The sequence below is a fragment of the Vicia villosa genome, linkage group LG6 (genome assembly GCF_029867415.1).
Source record: "Vicia villosa cultivar HV-30 ecotype Madison, WI linkage group LG6, Vvil1.0, whole genome shotgun sequence".
Taxonomy (NCBI): Eukaryota; Viridiplantae; Streptophyta; class Magnoliopsida; order Fabales; family Fabaceae; genus Vicia; species Vicia villosa.
Window position 1 is genome coordinate 62414221 of NC_081185.1, and position 27140 is coordinate 62441360.

At 35.9% G+C, this 27140-nt stretch overlaps 1 protein-coding gene across 1 annotated transcript; it reads left to right on the forward strand.

Moving 5' to 3' along the window:
- Positions 1–20642: 20642 nt before the first annotated feature.
- Positions 20643–23469, forward strand: LOC131611580 (serine carboxypeptidase-like 20). Its single transcript, XM_058883536.1, has 12 exons — positions 20643–20938; positions 21051–21127; positions 21216–21338; positions 21432–21534; positions 21645–21682; positions 21831–21932; positions 22028–22108; positions 22292–22540; positions 22628–22815; positions 22910–23023; positions 23154–23199; positions 23282–23469. Exons 1-12 carry the CDS (start codon positions 20659–20661, stop codon positions 23363–23365), a joined length of 1485 nt encoding a protein of 494 aa, XP_058739519.1. The 5' UTR covers positions 20643–20658; the 3' UTR covers positions 23366–23469.
- The last annotated feature ends 3671 nt before the right edge of the window (positions 23470–27140 follow it).

Sequence of the window (27140 nt, forward strand, 5' to 3'; positions counted from 1 at the left end):
ACATCAACCGGAAAACTGGGGTTCACGGCGGTAGTTATTGAGTTTCACGGTAGGTTTTGGGGTGGTAAGTGGTGGCCGATGGGGGTTTAAGGGTTGTTTTTCTGGGTTGTTGATTGAAGAACGGAGAGAGAAGAGAGTTGAGAGAACGAAGGAACAGAGAGAGAGAGGGACCAACGAAATGAGAGTTTTTTTTCGTTTTTCTTGGTTAATTCCCCTGGGACCGTTAGATGGGAGACATGTGGCCTCTCAATGGCCACATGTTAGCGTGAGAGAACATGATTCTCTCCGCCCTCTTACCATACACCCTAATCGTAGACAACATGCAGGCCGTTTGATCTGCTTAGAGCTAGATCTGACGCTCCAGATCTGAGCGTACACCATAGCTCTATGAACCTGCGCCACATCGTAACCAAACGGATTGGAATTCAATTGGGCTCATCCCATTTGCTATCTGTGCCCTTAAAACTACTAACATGTAACAGAATACACCCCCCCCCTGCGTAAGGTAAAAAGAAACTTCATAAATGGGCCTAGCCCTTGCTGATTACACCCCATAATTACTGCCCTTTAGCAAATTCACACCCCCTGCGCTAAAAAAAAAAAGAGAATAAAAACTTAATTAATAAAAACTAATTAATTTACATTTGATTTTTTTTTATTTTATTGTTTAATTGTTTTGGTAATTCAATATAATTTTCTCCCCGAACCGACTAAACCTATTAGTCGCATTAGGCGAGAAATAATTTGGATCAATTTAATTAATTTAATAATTCTAAATCAATTCTCTCCTCGACCCGACTAAAGCTATTAGTCGCTTTAGACGAGAGATAAAAATACACAAATTAAAATACATTTTAATTTGCTGCCCGGGATGATCAAACTATCGATCTGAGCAATCAACAATGCCTTTAATCCGTTAGCTATACTGACCAAATCCATTGGTCACCGCATCTAACGGTGCCAAATCAAATCAGGGTTGTATGCCAAACCTCAAAACATTTTTTACATTCAAATCAATTTCAAAACTATGACAGGCCATTCAAAAAGCCTTTAAACAAATTTCAAACCACAAATTTGATCCTAAGGCGTACAACCCTGTGCCCGAACTACGTTGACTCTGATCCTCCATAAGGAGGTACGTAGGCACTTGGTAACAAGGCGAGTATCCCCCCTTAAAATTTCAATTCATCCCTAAATTGTATTTTTTACCCTTTTCAATGCATTAGCTATAAACCCCATAACTGTTGCCATAAACCTTATCTTTACTATGTTAGCCTTTAGGAAAGGGTTGAGGGTGCCTAACACCTTCCCTCAACCTGATTATAATAACTTACCCTGAATCTCATATCTGCGTAGGGTTTCCTATTCGCCCTTCAGAATAGGTGGCGACTCTAAAACCTTCAAATTTAAGGCAGGTTGCTACAGTGTGTGTTTTCTACTAACCTTCGTTCTGTGCAGGTTTTGTTAAAAGGACTTGTTTTTCCTTACTATCTCACACTATGCCTAATGAACAACATTCGCATAACATCATGACATCATAAGCATAACATGATTTAACTAACCCTTTCAAGGATCTTATGAATTTAGGGCGCACAATTTCAGATGCTCTTATCAAGGACTGGATTCCTATCTAGGGGCAAGAGGATTTATTTTCCTCTGGCCACGTACCTCCCAATTCAGAGACTCGGTTCCTATCTAGGGGAAAGAGGATTTATTTTCCTCTAGCCATACTCCTTCAAATTCAGAAGTATCCCGAATCAGAGGCTATGACCCACTGGATATGGTGAGCTTGATTCCCATGGAAGAACATCCCAGAATCAGAGTTCTTTAAACAAAGATGCGACCAAATCATTTTCCAATGTTGCTAACTAAATTTCCTTTAGATCCTTGAAAGCATTGCATTTGCATTCATAACATCGCATAACAGGTTTCCATAACAGGTTTCCAAAACAGGTCTCTCATCTTCTCTCGCTGTTTATTTCAGCACAAATGGATCTCGAGCAATCAGTCAAAGACCTTCAAGCTCAGAATGCCCAGTTCCAAGCTTTGATTCTGAACTTGTACAAGGGACAAGAAGAGCTGAAGACCATCCTTACCAAGAAAAAGAAGAAGAAGGGTAAGAAGACTCTGTGGAAAAAACTTAGACCGATCTTGCAACTCAGGGAAGTCGGAGTCTCTGAAGACAGTGACGACGAGGAGCAAGTTGACGATGCTAGTATCAAAACTGATGCAAAAAGTAATCATAATTCTGCCAAGCCCTTTGAAGAAGAAGAGGATTACCATCATGAGGATGAACATCCCGATGAAAAATATAAGTTGTTGGAAGAACGTATGAAAGCCATGGAAATCCAGAAGGTACCTGGACTAGACTTTGAAGAACTAGGACTCATCTTAGGGGTTGTCATTCCTCCGAAATTCAAGACTCCGACCTTTTCTAAGTATGATGGAGTCTCCTGTCCTAAACTACACTTGAGGTCTTATGTAAGGAAGATTCAGCCTCATACTGCTGATAAGAAGCTCTGGATCCATTTCTTTCAAGAAAGCTTATCTGGAACACAACTAGAGTGGTACTATTAATTGGATGATGCCAACATTTATACATGGGAAGATTTGGCAACTGCTTTCTATAAGCAATACCAATACAATGCTGACCTCGCGCCAACTCGCATGCAACTATAAAGCATGTCCATGGGACATAATGAAAGCTTTAAGGAGTATGCTCAAAAATGGAGACCTGGCTGGCAGAGTTCAACCCCCTTTGGCTGACCGAGAGTTAGTCGACATGTTTATGAATACACTGACTGGTCCTTTCTACAGCCATTTACTTGGAAGCTCCTCGTCTGGGTTCACCGATCTCATACTGACTGGAGAACGTGTTGAAAGTGATATCCGAAGCGGAAAAATTCAGGTGGCTACTTCCTCTGGTACTGTAAAAAAGCCATACAATGGGAGGAATGAACCCGTCACTGTTGGGGAAATCTTGGTCTCTAATCAAGCATCGACACAACAACAAAATAACCAATGTAAACAAAGCGCATCCAAAAGACAATTCACAAAGATCAACATGTCTTTAACTCAAGCGCTGCAACACTTGTTGAAAGCAGAGCTACTTACACAGATAGCTCCTCATCCAAATCCCAACACTTCCTCCCCTCGATATAATCCCAACGCGAGGTGTGCATATCACTCCAATAGTCCTGGACATGACACTGACAACTGCTGGACATTGAAGAATAAGATTCAAGACATGATCGATGCCGGGGAAATCAAGTTCGACTCTCCAGCCACTCCTAATGTGATCACTGCTCCCATGCCTAATCACGACAAGATTGCTAATGCTGTGGATGGCTAAAAATATGGACTTTTAGATCATTAGATTTACTTTCATTTGCAATTTCTTTCATGTTTGTTTAAACATTCGACTTATAGACATTATCTGTTTTAATAATCATCATCAGTGCATTGCATATGTTGGTCTTGATTAATTTATTTCGCTATCACTCATTTTAAATTGTGTCTTTACTTTGCATATGTTTTATTCAACTCTTGCTAAGCTGTAAGCCTTTTGAGGGAGGATGACGAAAACGGTACCGTAACCTCATACAGTATGCTTTTGAGCAGACTATGCTGACGATGTACAAGCATTGCTTCAATTCCTAAACAGTGGAGATATAAGGATGTTAATCTCTCTTCAACCCCTTTAAGCCTAAGGAGTCGAAGTTTTCTTTCTTGTGCAACTTAAAACCCTTAATCATAACCTGGGGCAGGGTAGTTACTCAGTTAACTCAATTATCTTAGCTGTTGTCTAAACGAATAATGATGGGTTCCCGCGATCATTAAGTCAGGCAGTCAATATTCACTAGAAAAAAGGTTGTTAAAGTCAAAACCTATGGAGGAGACTTATCAAAAGTCGAAACATCCCGCTGACTGTAATCACAAAATAAACAGTTCAGGCAAAAGTTAGGGATAACAAAAATCAAAGTAAAAAAAGAAGTCACTACAAATCCTCGAAAAAAAAAAGAAAAGAAAAAAGAATTACAAAAAAGGGAGGACTGTCCGTCCAAATAAAAGTTTCGGTGCTTTAACCATCATCAAATGTCAATGTTACGACGTCAAGCTTTGCTAAGGCTTAAACACATGGTTAATTGAGCATAGGATCTAAGAACATCACGAATATTGGGATGGGTACAAATAAACTTTGAGCCATTATCCTTTGCTTCTTAAATCGTGAACCAAGCCACGTTACAACCCTTGAAAGTCCTAACTAAAGCATGGTTAGTTCGAAAGCATACTGTCACCAAAAGTGTATCCTGACTCCTTAAGGTTTAGAAGTCAATGAATACAAGGGGCATGACATGCTTCGACCAGTCAATCCGAGACAATCAGGTCAAGATTCAGAGAATCACTCAGAAGCATCAAACAATCAGGGGCATCATACTAAGTACTAGGGGCATGTCACCCATAGTAAAGATCTCATAAAGTCCTCACAAGGAGAATCTCTCCAAGGTCCCTACCAACTGGGGCAAAGCTATGCAAGGCATGTTCAACACTTCGACCAGCACTCGCGGGTGTGTCCCAATCAATACGAGTCCAAGAACAGCAGTTACTATATTCACTGGGGGCAATGTTCAAGGCATCCATGCCTCCCCACAATGTCGGTTTCACATGGGCATTTCCCCACAGAGTAGCCCTCATGAAGTTATCTTTGAATAATCACCATAAAGGTTAGCACTCACAATTGAGTTGAGTCAGAGGCAACATCGGAGATTATATTCATCTTTCTTATCCCCAATCAGGGTACATCGAGATCAATCACTCAAATGGCTCTCATCCCCAAGCAGAAATCATAAAATACCCAACTGAGCATCCTCAAGCATGAAGCGAGAGTTCTTACTAAAATAGCAGACTCATACTCCATATTCTCCATAATATTCAGGGATTTATTTTTCCCCGCCAGACTATTCTACGATCTACTTTCATCATTGACAACATGTTGCATACATACATCATTCATAATCAATCATTACATAAATACATACCACACATCATGTCATTGCATGCTGCTAACTTTGTCTTTCAGGTAAGTTCCCAAACAGACGAATATCACCAACAAATCAATCTTTATCAGATATACATTCCGGAAGCTCGAACCACGGACATTCTGAAAATTCCAATCAGATGCACATTCTGGAAGCACGACCCCTAGACTTCTGAAACATTCTAATCAGATGCACATTCTTGAAGCACGACCCCAGACTTCTGAAACATTTTTATCAGATGCACATTCTGGAAGCACGGCCCCCAGACTTCTGAAACATTCTTATCAGATGCACATTCTGGAAGCATGACCCCCAGATGTAACACCCTTCTAAACCCCCACGGAAAATATAATAATAATAATAATAATAATCAGAGTAAACATGAAATACAAGGGTATCACAATTTCTTTAATATAAAATATCTTAGTCAATTGTCATGCCACACAGGAAACCATTTGATATAAAACACAATTCATGTTCAACGCAGCGGATCACAACTCATGACATTGCATATTCATCATCTATGCAAGTTACTACAACACAATTATAAAACAACAAAACCAATAAGATTATTCGTCCCTAAACTAGCGGTTCCCAGTGTTACAATCAGAGCATGACACGACACGACTACGGACTAGCCTATGAGCTATCCTCACCCATTCTGATGCCGCTACTCCTTAATCTGTAATCATTAAAGTAAGGGTGAGTTTCATTCGAATTAATAGGCATTATGCAATCATAAGCAATAAAATCTCATAGTAATTATCATCCACTCAATCATACATATAATCAGAATTATTACAACAAGTAAGCATCAATTCGACAATATTGGCCATCAGCCCACAACTCATCAATTTCATCAATGATTCAAGTTATATTAGCAACAACTCCACAATACATCAATCACATAAACACACCAAGGCATAACACTGGATTTCATCCAATCATGTTATAACCAATGCATATGATTCAACTGACACTATGCATGTGGTACCAATCCATGGGATAAACCCATCCAACTGATCTTTTCATCACCGAGATACAGTTTTAACCAGCACAAATTCCACACAATGGGAATTATGCCCACCAATTTGATCCATTTCATCACCGGGATCCATCACCGAAAATGTATGCCAATGAATGCAACATATAACATGCTTACAACATCACCAAATCCGACGTAACACATCGTCTCATTATCATCACCAAATCATCACCGATAAGCATGCATAAGTTTAGCATTCATACAAATATATCACACGCATACATTCACCATAATCCACATGTTAATATTAACAGCATCTTAACATTCATAAATCATCAATCATCACCACGATTATACATCGTTACATTTATCATCATTGCACATAATGTAATAAATTATCAAACAACCCGACAGCATAATCACAAAACATATATCATCTACGACATGTTATATACTAACATCACTCAATGGATATCACAATCTCATCACCAACACAAATACATGCATCAATAGTCATATATATAAGCACATATACATATACTATCTTTCAATTCATTAATCATTAAATCGAGTTTAAAAAGTAAAGTTGGCTATTGCCCATTTTATCAATTCATCAGATAAAGCATCTCATTAGCTTCGCAACGCCCAAAACGGCACATAAATCGGATACTCAGATCAAAAGTTATGAGTTTTCAAAGATAAAACATTTTTAGAAAAGTGCTGCAGGAACGGGGTTGTCCCTACGTGGGAACCGGTTCCTGGCAGCTTCAAAGTCTCGTCTCTGGTTTTTACTATGGGGAACCGGGTTGTCCCTACATGGGAACCGGTTCCCAGCTACCCAGAATCCATATTTCTCTGTTTTTACAAGGGGGAACCGGTTCGTCCCACATGGGAACCGGTTCCTACGTACCTGCACAGCAAAATTCACCATTTTGACAGCATTTACCATATCCCAATTCCCCAATTTCAGGTACATACGAACATACACACAATTATCATTGATTTTCACACAATTACACATTTCAAACAAGTTATTGACATGTATTAACATCATATATCACAAGTATCAACAGAATCATGTCAATTCATACAAGATTATCAAAACCTAACAAAATTCCCAACCCGACACGTACGATTGAACTAGACCACAATCCTAATCAATCATACTACCTAAAATCACATAAGGAATACTAACCCGAAGAATCCCCCCTTACCTCAGAGTCGAATCTTCGAAGGTCTTCTTCCCCTTTGGCCCTTCTCACTTTCACGTGTTCTCTTTTTCCAAAATCTGCTTCTACTGCTTCTGCTTCTCTTTTCCCAATTCCTTTATTTTATGAAGAATAAAATAAAATATTATAATGGGCTTGCTTAGTTAACACCCCCTTACTGCTAACCACCACTCTAGGCCCAATGCCAATATTTCATCATTTTCCAAATAATTCCAAATAAAAATACTAAAATTCCAATTATTTAATTTAAATCCAAATTAAATTAATAAACTGAAATTATGGGGTGTTACAACTCTCCCCCACTAAAAGAGTTTTCGTCCTCGAAAACATACTTCAAGTAAAAGTCCCAGATAAGAGTGCTTCATTTGACTCTCCCGTTCTCCGTTAACACCTTCTTGGTCGAGTCTCAAAATTCATCTGACATAACCAACACAAGCATATCTCATGCATTCAATTCAGTTCTTACGTTGCATTTGACCATCCCCAGGTGTACCACTTGCTATAACTCCAACGGTTAGCAACAATGAAACTTCGAGGTGCGATCCATACAATACGCTCAACAACTGAATAATACAATTACACAATCCATGGTATGATCACAACTGATCAACACTGTAGTAATAGATTCCATTTATCCACGTACCAACCTTAGGCACACTCTTCCAATTGAGCGATAAAGTAATACTTACACTCTTTACCAACTGCTTCCTTCAAGAACCCAATACTCATATTTCTATACCATTGAATTCCAATTGTCTGGCTCCTCTTAGATCACACCAGAATTACTCAACACGCTACATTCTGCTTTTGCTGCACTATCCTGATTACTCATTGCAACCATCATTATCGATTAGACTTCTAGGTTATACCCAACTCTGGCCCTCTTTACTCATTCGTTCAAGAATCATTCTTTACCATCCATGGTTCTAACTCACCACTCGTCAATACTTACTCGCACTCAAAAACAAATTCCTGATTTACTTCATCTATTAAACATTCCAACTATGGAAATGAGTGCACATCAGTAGTTATAATTACATAGCTCATCATCCTCAATATACCATTGCTTACAAAATAGCTCAACTGAGTCCCACTCTCCACTAAGAATCAAATCAACTTCTTCCTTCGTAGAGTATAATCCCTCATTACATTTAGAACTCTACGTGACACCTTACAACATCACAAGATTATTATAACATCGCGTAGTATCAACTTTTCGTCTTAACTTTTCCGAATACATACTCGTTAACTACGTACAGCCATAACAACATATTCATCGTCTCGGCAACTATTCAAAAGGGTCCGAATCCTTTGGCACGACATCTTTACGTCTACGAGATTCCATATCCAACCTATAGATCAACATATATTCTCCATGTAGGATTCCGACATATTAATTCCTCACTGCTCACGAGTAGCACTCATAACACCACTCTACATCATACTTTCGCTGTACGACTACGACTACTCGTCTTAAGTCACCATCCAATACTTTGCACTCCTTCATATTCACTTCCTCATAAGTTCCCACAATATGGTGAGTGGTCATTCTCATATCTCAGCATTCGTCACATCTTATACCATTAAGGTAACAAGCAATCTTATACTATCTTTATAATTCCGCCTATTATCAACAAGAGATTAAGGGTGATCAAGTCCTCAATTTGTCAATAGATAGCCGACAATCATATTTAAGCATAAACCGTTGTTACTACATAATAGTGTCTTTTCCGAGTTTGCACCCAAACTCATTAACATTGTCATAGTCTAATAATTCTCTATGGTGTCCTTCTTCTAGAATATTCCTTTTCAGCTCGGTAACATCTGGAACACAACTGCGATTTCTAGACCTCATTACACCATCCTCGTCAATTCTGAATTCATTGTCTTTACCTTTGTAATTCAAGGTCGACTTATCGATCAACTCAACATCAGCTTTCTGACTTTCTCTAACCTCGTCTAGAATACCATTAGTCAGTCTCAGCATACCCAATCCAACATTAGTAGGAGCACCTTCACATCCCAAACTTAATTCTCTGAATTGTTCAATTAAATCCAACTCTTTCACCATCAGCATCGACATTTTTAGAGGCAACCCCGAACCATACAAATAATGTCACTGCAACATCAAAACAAAACCATGGCTGCCAATTCTAAATCATGAGTCAGATAATTACTTTCCTGCGCTTTCAATCGTCCCGACGCATAAGTTACTACTTACTGGTTTTACTTCAATACACCATCCAACCCATCAACGACGCATCACAATACACCACAAATGGTTCCAAAGTCTATGTCACTTTTTTTTTCTACTGATTCCCTCATCACTCAAATCCATTAATACTTAAATCATCTTTATCATCTTATTCATCAACGACATATTCTACTCGACTTCGTTCCGAACAATCGCGGTAATAGGCATTCCTATTCAACACTTGTTCATGCTTCTTTAACCGACATCATCATATCTCCTCATAGGACCAGTCTATGGTATTTATAACTCTTCCACAAGGTAGAACATAATCTCTCCTCTTCGTGGGTTCAAACGGTACATTAATCCGACGCTCAGAGCTCGAGACATGAATGTTACCAATCGTTACCCAAGATACAATACCGACACCATGCAACGAAACTCTATACGACATCTCCAAAACTCCTCAATTGGCACATTTGATCTCAAAGATTGCTTCTCAACAAGTCTTCCCATTATTCCTTTATTCTGTTTAACTCTGACACTGACATCCCATGTCGCACCAACGAACAGTCTAGTTCTAAGGACAAGTGTAACCGTAACTGCACCTCTTTCCAACAACACCCTGTCACAATTAAATATGTTACAGCTGCTGCAACCATTTTTATAACAAACTCCATCTCTTTAGTTTTCCGACGCTTCAAACGGAACTCAAATCGGATGTCCAGAACTCCAGTTATGAATTTTCGAAGTTTCATAACGATTCAGCAATCTTCCTGCGATTTGCTTACGAAAATTCTGTTCCAAAACTCATCCTCTTCGAATTAATCTCATTATTAACATCATCTTATCACATCTCTTCGCTTCCAAACTTCTTATAACTTAAACAACACATTTCATCGCTGAAGTTCGATTTCTGTAACATCCTGAAACCAAGTTCATGTACGCCATCATCAACCTTCTTATCCTTGAGATCATGTTCGTCTCTTTGCATTACTCGCACTTCGAAACTTTCTCAACAACATCGATAACCTCCACCATCATCTCAATTACTTACTAGTAATCCTACGACAAGGTCTACGACAATACTTCTTTTAATCACTGCTTCAACAGCAACCTTTTACATAGGGCTACTCATACAACAACATCGCAGTACGTCAGTAGCACTTGAAGCATCACAACTTCGAAATTCCATTTCTCAGAAATAACCATCATCTACTCCGAGACACTCCGACTGAACAACACCCACAGTCTTCAGCCCATGTCACCTTCACTTCAGAAAACAATAACTCCACACTCTTGTACTGCTGCCCTACGCATCACTCTAACATCTTGCATCTGAGACATATCCGAGAAGCATGACTTCTCCCCCACTAGTTTCAATCCCACTTCTGCAGGCGAACAGTTAGAACACACTGAGTATCGACAGTGTTTCACACACATGTTGCATACTGAAAGGAAAAATTAACAACAAGACTCTGGTCACAACGACCGACTATGCTCTGATACCACTATTGTAACACCCTTCTAAACCCCCACGGAAAATATAATAATAATAATAATAATAATCAGAGTAAACATGAAATACAAGGGTATCACAATTTCTTTAATATAAAATATCTTAGTCAATTGTCATGCCACACAGGAAACCATTTGATATAAAACACAATTCATGTTCAACGCAGCGGATCACAACTCATGACATTGCATATTCATCATCTATGCAAGTTACTACAACACAATTATAAAACAACAAAACCAATAAGATTATTCGTCCCTAAACTAGCGGTTCCCAGTGTTACAATCAGAGCATGACACGACACGACTACGGACTAGCCTATGAGCTATCCTCACCCATTCTGATGCCGCTACTCCTTAATCTGTAATCATTAAAGTAAGGGTGAGTTTCATTCGAATTAATAGGCATTATGCAATCATAAGCAATAAAATCTCATAGTAATTATCATCCACTCAATCATACATATAATCAGAATTATTACAACAAGTAAGCATCAATTCGACAATATTGGCCATCAGCCCACAACTCATCAATTTCATCAATGATTCAAGTTATATTAGCAACAACTCCACAATACATCAATCACATAAACACACCAAGGCATAACACTGGATTTCATCCAATCATGTTATAACCAATGCATATGATTCAACTGACACTATGCATGTGGTACCAATCCATGGGATAAACCCATCCAACTGATCTTTTCATCACCGAGATACAGTTTTAACCAGCACAAATTCCACACAATGGGAATTATGCCCACCAATTTGATCCATTTCATCACCGGGATCCATCACCGAAAATGTATGCCAATGAATGCAACATATAACATGCTTACAACATCACCAAATCCGACGTAACACATCGTCTCATTATCATCACCAAATCATCACCGATAAGCATGCATAAGTTTAGCATTCATACAAATATATCACACGCATACATTCACCATAATCCACATGTTAATATTAACAGCATCTTAACATTCATAAATCATCAATCATCACCACGATTATACATCGTTACATTTATCATCATTGCACATAATGTAATAAATTATCAAACAACCCGACAGCATAATCACAAAACATATATCATCTACGACATGTTATATACTAACATCACTCAATGGATATCACAATCTCATCACCAACACAAATACATGCATCAATAGTCATATATATAAGCACATATACATATACTATCTTTCAATTCATTAATCATTAAATCGAGTTTAAAAAGTAAAGTTGGCTATTGCTCATTTTATCAATTCATCAGATAAAGCATCTCATTAGCTTCGCAACGCCCAAAACGGCACATAAATCGGATACTCAGATCAAAAGTTATGAGTTTTCAAAGATAAAACATTTTTAGAAAAGTGCTGCAGGAACGGGGTTGTCCCTACGTGGGAACCGGTTCCTGGCAGCTTCAAAGTCTCGTCTCTGGTTTTTACTATGGGGAACCGGGTTGTCCCTACATGGGAACCGGTTCCCAGCTACCCAGAATCCATATTTCTCTGTTTTTACAAGGGGGAACCGGTTCGTCCCACATGGGAACCGGTTCCTACGTACCTGCACAGCAAAATTCACCATTTTGACAGCATTTACCATATCCCAATTCCCCAATTTCAGGTACATACGAACATACACACAATTATCATTGATTTTCACACAATTACACATTTCAAACAAGTTATTGACATGTATTAACATCATATATCACAAGTATCAACAGAATCATGTCAATTCATACAAGATTATCAAAACCTAACAAAATTCCCAACCCGACACGTACGATTGAACTAGACCACAATCCTAATCAATCATACTACCTAAAATCACATAAGGAATACTAACCCGAAGAATCCCCCCTTACCTCAGAGTCGAATCTTCGAAGGTCTTCTTCCCCTTTGGCCCTTCTCACTTTCACGTGTTCTCTTTTTCCAAAATCTGCTTCTACTGCTTCTGCTTCTCTTTTCCCAATTCCTTTATTTTATGAAGAATAAAATAAAATATTATAATGGGCTTGCTTAGTTAACACCCCCTTACTGCTAACCACCACTCTAGGCCCAATGCCAATATTTCATCATTTTCCAAATAATTCCAAATAAAAATACTAAAATTCCAATTATTTAATTTAAATCCAAATTAAATTAATAAACTGAAATTATGGGGTGTTACACCAGACTTCTGAAACATTCCAATCAGATATACATTCCGGAAGCTCGAACCCCAGATATTCTGAAAGTTCCAATCAGATGAACATTCTGGAAGCATGGCCCCCAGACTTCTGAAACATTCCAATCAGATATACATTCCGGAAGCTCGAACCCCGGACATTCTGAAAGTTCCAATCAGATGAACATTCTGGAAGCATGACCCCTAGACTTCTGAAACATTCCAATCAGATATACATTCTGGAAGCTCGAACCCCGGACATTCTGAACCTTCCTATCAGATGGCATCTTCAAGCCCATCTAACAAGTTCTTTTCATCATGTTAGTCCCCATGGCAATGATATCTACATCAATCCCCTGGCAGTAATCGAAAACATTCCAAGATCTAATTTTATCATCACGAACGGTGTAGACACGATCATCCTTCCAAGATCTAATTCAGTTACTACGAGCGGTGCTGACACGAACAATCTCCAACAATTACTTCTCAATACAGTGGATTCAGTCTAACGTATGACTCATCCTGATTATATCTTTCAGATACAGTATAACGTACGACGTATTCTGACTCTCAAGTCTATAAGCCAATCTCCGACAATACTCTGCCTGGATGGCATCTATAAGCCCGCCTCCTATAAAAGTCCCTACTTCAGCTAGGGCAAATTCTTGGATATTCTAGTGTTCAATCCTCTTCTAGCTTCAGATTCCGACAGGCACACATACCAGTCTACATCTTCAGATATAAGAAAATTGAACAGGGGCAGCTGTCATACCCCAAAATTTTCCCATACTATTTCTCTTGTTCAAACTCAAGTCAAGGCACAAAGCTCAAAGACATCCCTCCTAAACAAAAGCTCAAGAAACTAAGGTTTTGTTGTTCTGAAAAAAGAAAAAAAACAATGGATCAGAAGACTCCAAGGCACCTCATATGGTTTATGATATTCCAAACTACCTCCATGACAAAATTCAATGCTCAATTCAAAAGATTGGTCACTCAATTGCTCAGAAAGTCAACAGTCGACTGGTTTGACCTAAAAGTCAAATGTGGTCAAAGTATAGTCAAAACTCCTGATTTTTTGTCAACATCCTCATATTGAAGTATCATTCACCATTTGATAAATAATTTATCATGGTTCGTCAAGGAAAGATCAGAAATCAACAATTCCAAAAGTTTCTAAATTAGGGTTTTCATAGGTGAAAGTCAACTGAACTTTGACCAGTCATAACTCCTACATGGAACATCAGAAATTTCCCATCCAAAGCTCAGTTTGAAGGAAATTGAATTCTCTACAATTTTGTCTCTCACATGCCAAGTCCAAAAATGCTTCATTTGAGAGATATGGATCAAAAGATTATTGGTCCTTTTTGAAAGTCAACCAAAAGCAGTTTTATGTCAAAGCCAATATCATCAAGATAAATTCTTCAAATGGAAAAAATCTTCCAAAGTGGCTTGTAGAGGACATCTTGAGGTTTTCAAAAAGTCGTAGAACACTTCCATATCTTAAATATTGAGGGAGATATGCCTTGTCAAAGTTGGTCGATTTTAAGAAAAAAAATGTGAAGAAAAAGGCTTCAAAATAGATTTCTTTGCAAAGAGAACCAACATTTTATGATCCAATCTTGTTATACAAGTCACCTAGAAGCTCCAATCTCTATGCCACGAAGTTTTGATTATTATTTGATTTTTTAGTGAATTTTATTCATTAAAAATTGATGAAAATCAAAGATTTAAAGAAATTATGGGGAGATTTGATTTAATTTAAATTACCAATCATTCCAATCATCAAATCACACCATATATGATACAAATTTTGTGCACATGGATATTGAAGAAAAAAATATTGAAATTGGAGCAAGTTTAGAAAGATTGAATTCAAGGTTCAATCAAATTTCAATCATGAAAGTTACCAAGATTTGATTCAGTTTTTTACCTAAAAACAATCTCCTATATATAGACTATGAATCCTAATGAAGAGAATTTTTTTTCTGCAACCAAGAGCTCCAACCAAGTCTCTACAAATTCAAGGAAAAGGTCAAATTCAAAATCAAGATTGCAGCCATATTGAAGGTGATTTGAAGACTCCAATCGATCCCTTGGCGTTCCCAGAAGTTATTCCAATCCTTTCCAAGTGCAGAAACCTCACGAGCCACGTCCTCCAAAGTCACGGTTTGCACACTCTAACTTTGAATTCGAATTCAATGTTTTACGCTTTCTATATATTATTTGATCATGTATTCACGTTTGTGGTGATATTTCGATGATGTCTGGAGTGTTTGATTTAAGTTTGAGTACAGGGACCTTAATTCACCGTGGCTAGGTTTCCAAGTTCAGGATTTGGAGGTATTAGGTTAGAGGAAGAATTGGGTGAAATTAAGGCCTCCATCAGACTCGTGGGCTAGCATATAGTGAATCTGGATTATTGTTTTGTGTTTATCAATGGTTATTTGCAGGTTTTAAAGTTGAAGGGCTATGGCTATGGTGAAAAACCGTAGGCAAAAGTATTGGTGTTTCCAAAAAATCTACGAAGAAGAAGAAGTTGTTGGGGCGCGCAATATTGGGTTTTAAGTTTTATTCGTTTAATTTTGTATATCATGATTTGCGTGGGTGTTATTATCAGCGATCGAGCATGGAGCGAGTGGCAAAGGACGTATACCAGTTACAATCCAAACAGGGGTTCGATCCCTACGTGCGACGCTTTTATTTTTCTTTATTTCTTTGCATTAACAAGTCTGCAGATCCAGTGCCTTTAATATATGCATGGTCACGGTGCATTCTCCATCCTAAGCCATACGATTCCTTCTAACCCAGATCCAGCGCACTGGGATTGAAGGTCCACCATGGACACGCACAAGCATACAACATCTAATCCCAGCTAAGATTTCTCATATTCTTTTGCTATTTTCTATCATTTATTTATTCAATAAACCTTTTTTATATATTGTTTTTTTTTTTAAGAAAACCTTTTTCTTAAACTTTCTTTTTTTTCTCATAAAATTATTTATTTTGACAAATGTTTATTTTAATTAAGTAATTAATTTGATTAAGTTTTTTAATAATAATTTTTATGTGCTTAAATGATTAAATTAATAGTTTAAACCATTGAATTAATCCTAAATATTTTTATTAATTGACTTGATTATCACCGATTTAATTAATTAGGTTGAAAAACTAATGATTAATTAAATTGATTTTATTTATTCTATTAAACCTAGTCAATTTGTGCCCTAATCAGGGTTATAAGATCATTCCTACACTGAAAATTTTGCCCTTTTTCTTTGTGCAGTTTTCAGGGTTATTATCAGGCATCTTCCAACTACGTGCCACGCCTATTACGAAGCTAAGTCATGACCCTATACTTACTTAAATATTTGTTATTTTGCCTCTTTTATTTAAAAATTATGGTTTACCTTTAAAAGTCAACGAAGTCCTCCTACACTTACCCCTTCATGTTTATTTTCCTTTTCCAATTTTTCAGGGTTAGCCAACCGCCAAAGCTCAATAGTCGGTAACCCTAAAACCCTGATTTACTTTTTATAATTATTACTTGTTTAGACCTATTACACTATTGACCCGCTAGCTTCTTTCTCCCTTCCCTCCGCTAGTTTCTTTTTCCCCTTCCCCATACTAATTGATGTGGTTAGTAATCTTAGGGAGTGTAAGCCTGTTAAACAAAGTAGAATCACCTAATTATAAGATAAAATTTCTGAATTAATCACATGATTGTTGCACCCACACACACTTTTTTGGTAACCTCTCTATTTGCCTGTTACTTGTTGCCTTATTACCTTGTGTTTCTTTTGCAGAATAGCCTTGTCCCTCGAATACGAGGATACCTCAGCCATGTTGCCTCGACTAATGCAAAGATCATAAGTCCCTAATGATGCTGCATTCGATACACTAAATATGATCTCGTCCCTCGGGAGTTGCCTGCGAAGGGCTGAGGTATCCTCTGGTTGCCTAAACGAAAGGCTATTCTGATCCTTCCCTTAGACTACCTGCCTCCTCTATAGCAAGGGACAGTCTTATGGCGAACGAACTCTCGATGATCCTTCAACCTCCAAATCAAAGGACTTCCTTGCCCTCCTATGGCAGGGATAGCCCTGAAAGGCTAAAAGAACTCTTCTACAAACATTAAGGTAATTGCCCCTAATTGCCTTGCTCTGGCTAAAATCTATTTTCAACTCCATTTTCTTAAAACATTATCAAGGCTACGCTCATTTACGAGCTAAATTCCTTGTTTTCTTCTTCTTCTACATTTCTTCAAAGAGCAAAGCAATTAAGAGCCCATGGAAAACCATGGATGAAAAGGGTGCCTTACACCTTCCCTTTGCATAATTACCCCCCGAACTAAGTTTTTATTTAAAAGGTTTTTCCTGTTCTTTTAGCCTTTCTGATTAATTTGGATAAAATAAAAGTCGGTGGCGACTCTTGCTATCTGCACATTTCAAATAAAGTCAGTTCACCGTATTACAACCGGGCATAAGATTCATCGAAATTAGTCAACTTAGTTTCTTGGATAAAGCAAACATCTACCGTTCTAGAATTTAACATAAAACTGACCCTCTTCAGCTCCGAAGGGATCCCACCACCTCTAATGTTATAAGAGATTAAATTCATGGGAACATTGTCAAAACCGCCTTCTTGCATTACAATCCTTCTTATATTTTAATTCCATAGCCTTAACAAGCTTGACACTCATGCCTTCATCTACATTGCTAACCACCCGCAATTTTGAGATAGAATTCAAAACTCCCCCCCCCCCACTTTAGAATTAGGATTTCTCATCAACCTATGTTTCAACACATGAACTCAAAATCGATAAGAGAGTTGAAAGGAATAAACATACCATTTAAGCCACAAGTTCTGTCCCTAATAAGCATTGCAGTCGAACTAGAGGAAAAATTCGAGTTGCTGCTATTACATGGGGAAATACAGGCAAAATAAGAAGGAAAAAATCCACCTTTGCTCTTAAATCCTCTACTGGCTTCATATTCTTCTTTTTGGGCTTGTTATTAGTTAAGTTTCTATAGGCCTTATCAAAAGATAATGGGCCTCATGCTCTATTAACTTCCAAAACTGGCCCAGACTTTACTTTACTGTTAAGCTTATCACCACTTCCGGTCACCATAACTTAAAATTCTTCCCAAATAACACTCACACTCTCTCTCTCTCTTTCTCTCTCTCTCTCTCTCTCTCTCTCTCTCTTCTGTTTCACCCACATAGCTTCCCTCGGTTGACCCTCCTCCATCATGATAAATATTTAATGCAATAGATATTAAATCTTTCTTATTGGTTAAATTGACAAGGGTAATGCTTCTATGACACTATAAGTTACACTCACACTGTATTTTGATACCATAATCAATATACATAATTTTTTTAATAATTTTTTGTCTCACTTTGGAATCTGTGCCAAGCCAAATTCATTGCATGGATACGGTGTAAATGCATATGGTGTAAAAAACCAGTGTAAAGATAGCATACCTCAATTGACAATATCGGTAAAAATAGATGGCAACTTTTTGTGATGGGACTGGCTATAAGACTTCCTTTGGGAAATACTCTGATCTTCCCCTGAACTCGCGACGCTGGTACCCTTCTATGAATGAACTGCTTTAGTTGTCGCTTTCAGCTTCTTAGAGTCCTCTTTATCTCACACATTATCCTCCTCATACCCACGCTTACCTCCGTCAAACTCCTTCGCGTCAAGCCTAAACTCCTCTAAGGATTCAGAAAGCTCTGAACCGGAATCCTACACTCACTTGCTAATCATTGAAGCCTCCTTCAAAAGAGATGGATCTTCTCTTAACTTGATAGCAAACGAAGCATAATCAGTAATGGCACCAATAGAGTCCTTAATAATCTCTACGCTTATAAGAACTCTTGCTTCATCCAGCCCGAACTTCGCCATAGTTTGTTCATAACATTTCCCTGATAAACTCCTCTCTTAGACGCCGACCTCCTTGCCGTCACAAGGAAACCCCCTTCGTGGCACAAACTCATTCAAAGGCTTGCCTAACTCCTTAGTAGCTATATGAAACCTTGGTAAATTTGCAAACAACTTCCTCCCTTCAAAAATGATGTTGTCCAACTTTGTAGTCATTAGCCATACATATGTTACGTTGACATAACGCACAAATCCATACCTTCTACCACGTCAATCCCTCTCGGGTGAATGACCACTTCTTCAATTATAAATTACTATCTCCTCACTTTATTATTAAACAACTATTTTCTTTTAAAATTTGTTTAATAATTAATGTATGTGAACTTAATATAAGTCAGCATACATCAATTATTTAATATATGTAAAAGTAAAATCTTTGTTTTTAAAAGTAACTAAAAAATATTTATTATTAACATTATCAATAAAAAAATTATAAAATATCTCAATAATATATAATAAATTTTAGTAACGTTTAAAAAAATGAAATTCTAATATTTTGACTAATATTAATTACTTTTAAAAAGTTAAATTTATGAGTTTTTAAAAGTTATTTTGACTAATATCAATTTTTAATAATATAATAATATTATTATATTAATATAAATAATTTAATAATATTTAAAAAGTTTCATTTATGATTTTTTTTTTGAAATGTTAGTATCTTGACTAATATTAATTTTAAATAATATAATTTTATAATATTACAATAAATTTTAAATGATACGAAAAAGTTAAAATGATAATCGTTACATAGTGGAACTATATTTGATAAATAAATAAGGAAGTTGTGCTTCCTACGGTGGCCATGATGATTCGATATATATTAGACTGACCTGAATTATATAGACATCGCTAGACAAAATCGTCTCAAATTTTTGGAGATCATGTGCAGATTAGTCATGGTTCAACTATGACAAAATAATTAGAGGCTCTACTTAATCCTATTTTAATAATGGCATATATTTATGAGATCCTATTTAATTACAATTTAACCGTAATTTAAACCAAACAGGCTCGACTCACCTCTTCTTCCCTTCATTGAAAGCCTTCTCTCGCATCTCCCTCATTTAAACCAAACAGGTCCTAAAAATAAATTTAACTTTTGTTACTTGATTTATTTTATAATACTTAGAAATGTTTTATTTTAATTAATTTTAGATTTTTTTCGGAATCAACTATTCGATCAATGTTTTATTGCTTAAATTTTATATATTATTATATTTAAAGGTAATTGTATAATAATTATTAAGTGTCACATTTTTTAAATTTATTGAATAAGTGATGTATCAAGATTATATGTAGACCAAATACATATATTGACCAAAATAATAAAAAATATTCAATAAATATAAAAAATTAATTTTTATTTGTAACAGTAACTAGAAGGTGTATTCATTGTATATTTTATTTCCAAAAGTAAAGATTTGGCAATTACTTTCCATAAGTTGTAAAGTTTGGATATATTCATAACCCTTGAAACCTTCACTTTGACAGATTTACATCACAATCCCTGTGAATTTTTTCTTCTATAAATTGTGTTAATTACATGTCCCTTTCTTATATTCAAGATGAGAAACTCTTACTTGTTCTTGCTTCACATTTTCCTAACCTTTGTGGTGACACATTCAGCACCTAAAGGATCTCTTATAACCAATCTTCCAGGCTTCAATGGATCTCTACCATCAAAGCACTATGGGGGATATGTGACAATAGATGAAAGTCATGGTAAGAATTTGTATTACTATTTTGTTGAATCAGAAAGTAATTCATCATCAAAGGACCCTATTGTTCTATGGCTTAATGGTGGGCCAGGGTGTTCTAGTTTGGATGGGTTTGTATATGAACATGGTAAGTCTAATTATTTTGCATTATCATTTTTATTTTGTAACTGTTGCTTACATCAAATAAATTTAGTGAAAAAAAACCAACAATAGTCTCTGACATTGGTGATGTATTTCAGGTCCTTTTAATTTTGAAAAACCTGTCCCCAAGGGAGCTCTGCCTAAGTTGAAACTCAATCCATACAGCTGGTCAAAGGTTATACATATTTTTTATCTATGGAAATAGGAAACTAAATTTTATTTCTTTGATGTAATTCATCTAACAATAAATGTGATTTTTTTAGGTGTCCAACGTTATATATTTGGATTCACCGGTCGGAGTAGGATTTTCTTATTCGAAAAATCTATCTGATTATAAAACCGGAGATAAACAGACTGCAGCTGACGCTCATACTTTTCTCCTTAAAGTAACCAAGAAAACTCAAAATTTATGTACACCTTTAATTATTATTCATACTTTATATTGCTAACATATTTACTTTATTTTTTATCAAACAAAGTGGTTTGAATTATACCCTGAATTCCTTGCAAACCCATTATTCCTTGCTGGAGAATCTTATGCTGGAGTTTATGTGCCTACTCTTGCTGATGAAATAGTAAAAGGTATTAATAAATATGAATATATGATTATACCAACAAAATGTTGAATTATATGAATGTACTAGTAAAATAATAACTAATATATGCATTATTATTTGGTTGATGTTGTTTAGGAATTGAAGCTGGTATCAAGCCAAAACTGAATTTCAAGGTAAATATTAGATCTATATACTGTATAGATACAGTGATTATTCAATGAATCTAAAAAACAAACTTATTCTTATAAATAGGATAGGGGCAGTGTAACATTAAAGATTTTCAGTTTTCTTGCTTAAATATAAATGGATTTGAATTTGTAGGGTTATTTGATTGGAAATCCTGTTGCTGATAAAATATTTGATGGCAATGCTCTTGTTCCTTTTGCACATGGAATGGGTCTTATCTCTGATCAAATATTTGAGGTAAAAATAAAATATTTGAGATTTTTATATTGAATTTCATATAAAAAAAAGTGTTTGATTTTCTTAATTTCCCTGTTCTATGTTATGTGATACAGAACACAACAAAAACATGCAATGGGACTTTCTATCCACCAGATTCCGTAGCCTGCAGCAATATATTGTTAAAAGTAGACCACGTAAGTAAAAATATCAAACACATTTCAGTTTTTATATCTGTACGATATCTAGTTGTTTACGTGCAAAAATATATTAATTCAACTGAACAGATGATTAATTCAATTTGTATTTCACCGTCCAAACATACTCTAAAATTTAATATTTATATAGAACTTAATCATGATTTTTTTTATTTATTTTAGATAATCAATCGTTTAAACATATACAACATTTTGGAACCATGTTATTATGCTGATGACACAGAAGAGAATCAGAACAAAAAATCTAAGTTGCCATTAAGCTTTAGGCAATTGGGCAAAACTGAAAAATCTCTTCCAATAAGAAAAAGAATGTTTGGTCGTGCTTGGCCCTATGGAGCTATTGTTGAAGACGGAATTGTTCCGTCATGGCCTCAACTTACAAGCAAAAGTCTCATTGCTCCGCCTTGCGTTGTAAGTTACCATACTTTTATTCTTAATTCATATTTATTGATACATTTATTTAACGCGTTTTAGTGACAAAATCCGTGTTACGTTTAGAATGATGAGATTGCTAGCGTATGGTTGAACAATCCTGAAGTGAGGAAAGCAATTCACACTGCGGAGAAAAGTGCGGTTAGTGACTGGTACTTATGTACCGACAAACTTGAATATGATCATGATCTAGGGAGTATGATCCCTTACCACAAGAATCTTACTGCAAAAGGATACTCAGCATTGATATTTAGGTTAATTTTCCAACATAACAATATTGTTTCATGTCTGTTCTTTTTAGAAATACAACATTCTTATAAAAATTTGTTGTGTTTTTTTTTTTTACAGTGGTGATCATGACATGTGTGTCCCGTATACCGGAACCGAAGCATGGACAAGATCGCTTGGATATAAAATTGTTGATGAATGGAGACCATGGTTAATCGATAATCAAGTTGCAGGGTGAGTTTTAGCTTTTAGAAGCTACAATTAAATGGATTTAAAACTCAATTTGAATATATTTAAATTTTAATTTGTACTAAAGGACTCATTTTCACTAGAGATTGAGTAAGTTTTCTTTGTTTGGTTACAGTTTTACACAAGGATATGACAACAAACTCAGATTTCTGACGGTAAAGGTGTGTTTATAAAAAATGTAATTACTCTACAAATTTATTTAAATTGGTATAGTTTATATATAAAATTTAATATTTTTTGCAGGGGTCTGGGCATACTGTTCCAGAATATAAGCCAAAAGAATCATTGTACTTTTATAGAAATTTTTTGGATGGAACTCCTATATAAGAAACAAGATATCAGAGAGAGATAGAGAAATAGAATTACTTCATTATTTTTCTTGTATCTTCTAAACATATCACCTCATTAATAAAATTGTGAAGTAAGTGCAATTTTTTCCATCCATTTATCTCAACTCACAAACTTAATGATTTATCTTTTTAATTTTTTTTTAGTTTTCCGTGTTTAAAAATGTCTTGTATTATTGGCTGAAAATTTGGGGTCAAATCATTATGTATTCACACATATTCTTAGTCGTCCAATCAAAATTAAATAATTGATAAATGCTTGAATTTGTGAATGCATCAAAACCCTAATTAAAGAGGATTTGTTGGATCACGATTTTAACAAGTTTCCCACCGAAGAAATTATCGGGTCGAGTCGCGAATCGGTACGCTTTCTTTAAGACGTTTTGCGGTACTATCCAAATTATGCAAAGCAACTCTTAATAACCACGACGCCTCCAGTATAAAAAAGCTCAGTTCTATACTATACTCAAATGGTACTAAGACCATTCAAATATGGTATACATACCATCTTAATATCTGGTATAGCGACCAGTCGTAGTAATTTTTCAAATCAAGAGAAATTTCAATAATTCTCTAAAGAGAATCCAAGAAAAAATTATACTTGATAATTTCTCAACTCAAACGAGGACAAATTAACATTATTCTCTAAGGAGAATTCAAGAAAGTACTCGGAAAATTCAACGAACTGAAAGAAATGGGGAGAAGTTGGCGCTTCGACAATTCGAAAGACGCAGAGTTATGAGAATGAGGAAGGAAAAACTCAAAATAAGTTTTTGGTGTGTTTTGGAATGAAACAAGTGGCTTCCTTATATAATGAAGTAAACTAGACAAAATTTCTAATCTAAGCGATGTGGGACTAAGAAATTTTTCCAACTAACATACAATGTGGGACTTGACTTAATGAATTTTTCAATTCATCTCCCTATATTAGAATATATATACATAATGTTCCAACAGGATTCAATTTCAAAATTGAGTGATGCAATAAGTCTATAACTTATGTGACAATTAAGTTGGTAATGTGATATTAGGAATATATAATGGTTAAGGTGGATTGGGTTTGGCCTAATCCATTATTCAACTTTAAATTAGTTTAGTTCATCGTTAAATCTGCAATTTTACAATCAAAATCAAATCAAACTAGCTCGATCATTTATGAGTTGGGATCGTGGATTATTTTTCGAATATTTTTTTTGAGAAATTTTTTTACTATAAAGAAAATTTATAACATAACTCAATACAAGTACATACATATGTCGCTACCGCGAAAAGTAACCCAGAGTCGCCACCAATATATTTATCTCATCGAGGGAAAGGAATATCTGAAAACTAAGAGGAATAAGAACAAGGTCTTGCGACCCATGAACAGGATACGGGAGTCGGTTACGCGAGGGGAAGATGTTGGCACTCCTCATGTCCGTCGTACTCGACAGAATCCTTCTTTGTTTGTTTCTATCTAAAGGGTGTGTTTATTACTACCTACTTGCTACTAAAAGAGAATGCAATGCATGATTAACTTAGAGTTTTTTAATAATTATTGTGCTCGCTAGAGTTGCCTCTATGCCTATGTATCTCCTTATGAAGAATCAGAGTGTCGTAGTTCTGCTCAATATTTTCTATGTTTTTTATTGTTTGTTGTGTGTTTTTTAGTGAACAGTTACTTTCACACTCCGCTACTCGACCTTTGGAGACTTAAGTTGAGATTGAAGTGGAAGTAACATGCTCTTAAAAGCAAAAATTAAGGAGAATTGATTTGTGTTTTGGTTGGGAAAGTACACTCAAGTAATTCCCTTAAGCAAGGGAGACCTGAACTTCTCTTCCCGTCTTATTAGTTTCAACCCTTATTAAGTATTTTATTAAGGATTAGAGATTTAGTATTCATTATGCACAAGGGGAACATACATCTCTTAAGGGAATCTCTATCCTAATGTTATCATACAATGGTGGCCCTAAGGTCGAGGATAAAAGGGAACTCTAAAGGATAGAAAAACACTTAAAAAGGGGGGATTGAATAAGTGTATCTCAAAAACTTATAAGATAAAATCAAATAACACAATAATTTTTATCCTGGTTCGTTGTTAACGAAACTACTCTAGTCCACCCCCTGAGAGTGATTTACCTCAATTGAGGATTTAATCCACTAATCCAACTGATTACAATGGTTATCCACTTAGAAACACTCTAAGTCTTCTAGAGTATCCTGATCACAACTTGATCACTCTAGGAATCCTTTTACAATCAATGTAAAAATAAAGTTTACAAGAGTATAGATATGCCTCTAATAAAGTTGTAATCACAACTGTGATATTTCTCTTAAGTTCAAAACTTAACACTCACTAAATATTACAAGAGTTTGTGAGGTTGAAGATGAAGTTCGTAAGCTTTTGAATTTGACAGCGTTTCAGTATATTTGCACAAGTGTTCTACTTTGCTTCTGATCGGAACTTCTATTTATAGGCGTTGAGAGGAAATAACCGTTGGGAGCATTTAATGCTTTACGTGAATAGTACAACGTTGTATTTAATGTTTCACACTTTTGTCAACTACCTCGAGCCTTGCTTTTCCTGCTTTTACTGACTTTGCCTTTTGTAGCTTCTAACGTTCCTTTTGTCAGTCAGAGATTAGACGTTTCAGCCTTTCATCTTGTACTTTCTTCTGGACTCAGATTTTGTAGATAACAACGTTTGAATATCAGAGTGAATCACCTTGGTGCAGAGCATCTTCTGTCTTCTGAATTTTGAAGAGCTTGAGTATGATACCATTAGAACTTCAGAGCTTGTTCTTCTGACTTTCATTCTTCTGATGCTTTCAGTTCATGTTTTGATTCTGCATAATCATCTTCTGATGTCTTTCTAGAGCATGTTCTGATGAAGCCATCCAGAACCATCTGAGTCAGTTGCTTCTGAGCGCTGATTTGTGCATACTCTTTATATATTTCCTGAAATGGAAAATGCAAAGGATTAGAGTACCACATTGTCTTATACAAAATTCATATATAATGTTATCATCAAAACACATAATATTTATCAGAACAATTCTTGTTCTAACAAACTCTACCTAGAGTTAGCATGCATGGATAACGATCCTAAGGTCTATCTCAATTTCTCATAACAAAGAAGGAAGAGATCCTAAGAGAACATGGAAATCAAGAGATAACATGAAATGAAGTTACAACTTGACAAGATGGGATAACAAAGAAACAACATAAGTGTTTAACAAAACACTTAAGAATAAGCACAAGCAAAAAGGATTATTATCCTACTTTGAATACTTTACAAGTATCAAAGAAAATACCTCTACCTAACAGGGCAAGATACTAGCTAAAGGTTACTACCCCACTTGGAATACTTTACAAGTTCCCAAGAAATTCCCACTTAACAAGGCAAGACAACAAAGCTAAAGGTTACTACCCTAGCTAAAGGATTTCTATCCTACTTTGAGAACTTCACAAGTCTCAAAGAACACCTATACCTAACAAGACTAGGAAACAAGGTTACAACCAAGCAACACCCATCTTAATCGCTAACAAGAACTCAATACAAACCATAGCCTTCACAAGCAAAACAATTACAATTGTTCATTTAAGTTTAACAAAACTCAAAACAAAATTCACTTAACAAAGTAGCATCACAATATTTAGGTAACAACCAATCATGTATCAAACATTAACAAATATTTGAAACAAGACACCTTACAAGTGTTTAAAGATAACAATCTCTTTTTAGTTTAACAAAACTTGGAAAACGAAACACTTA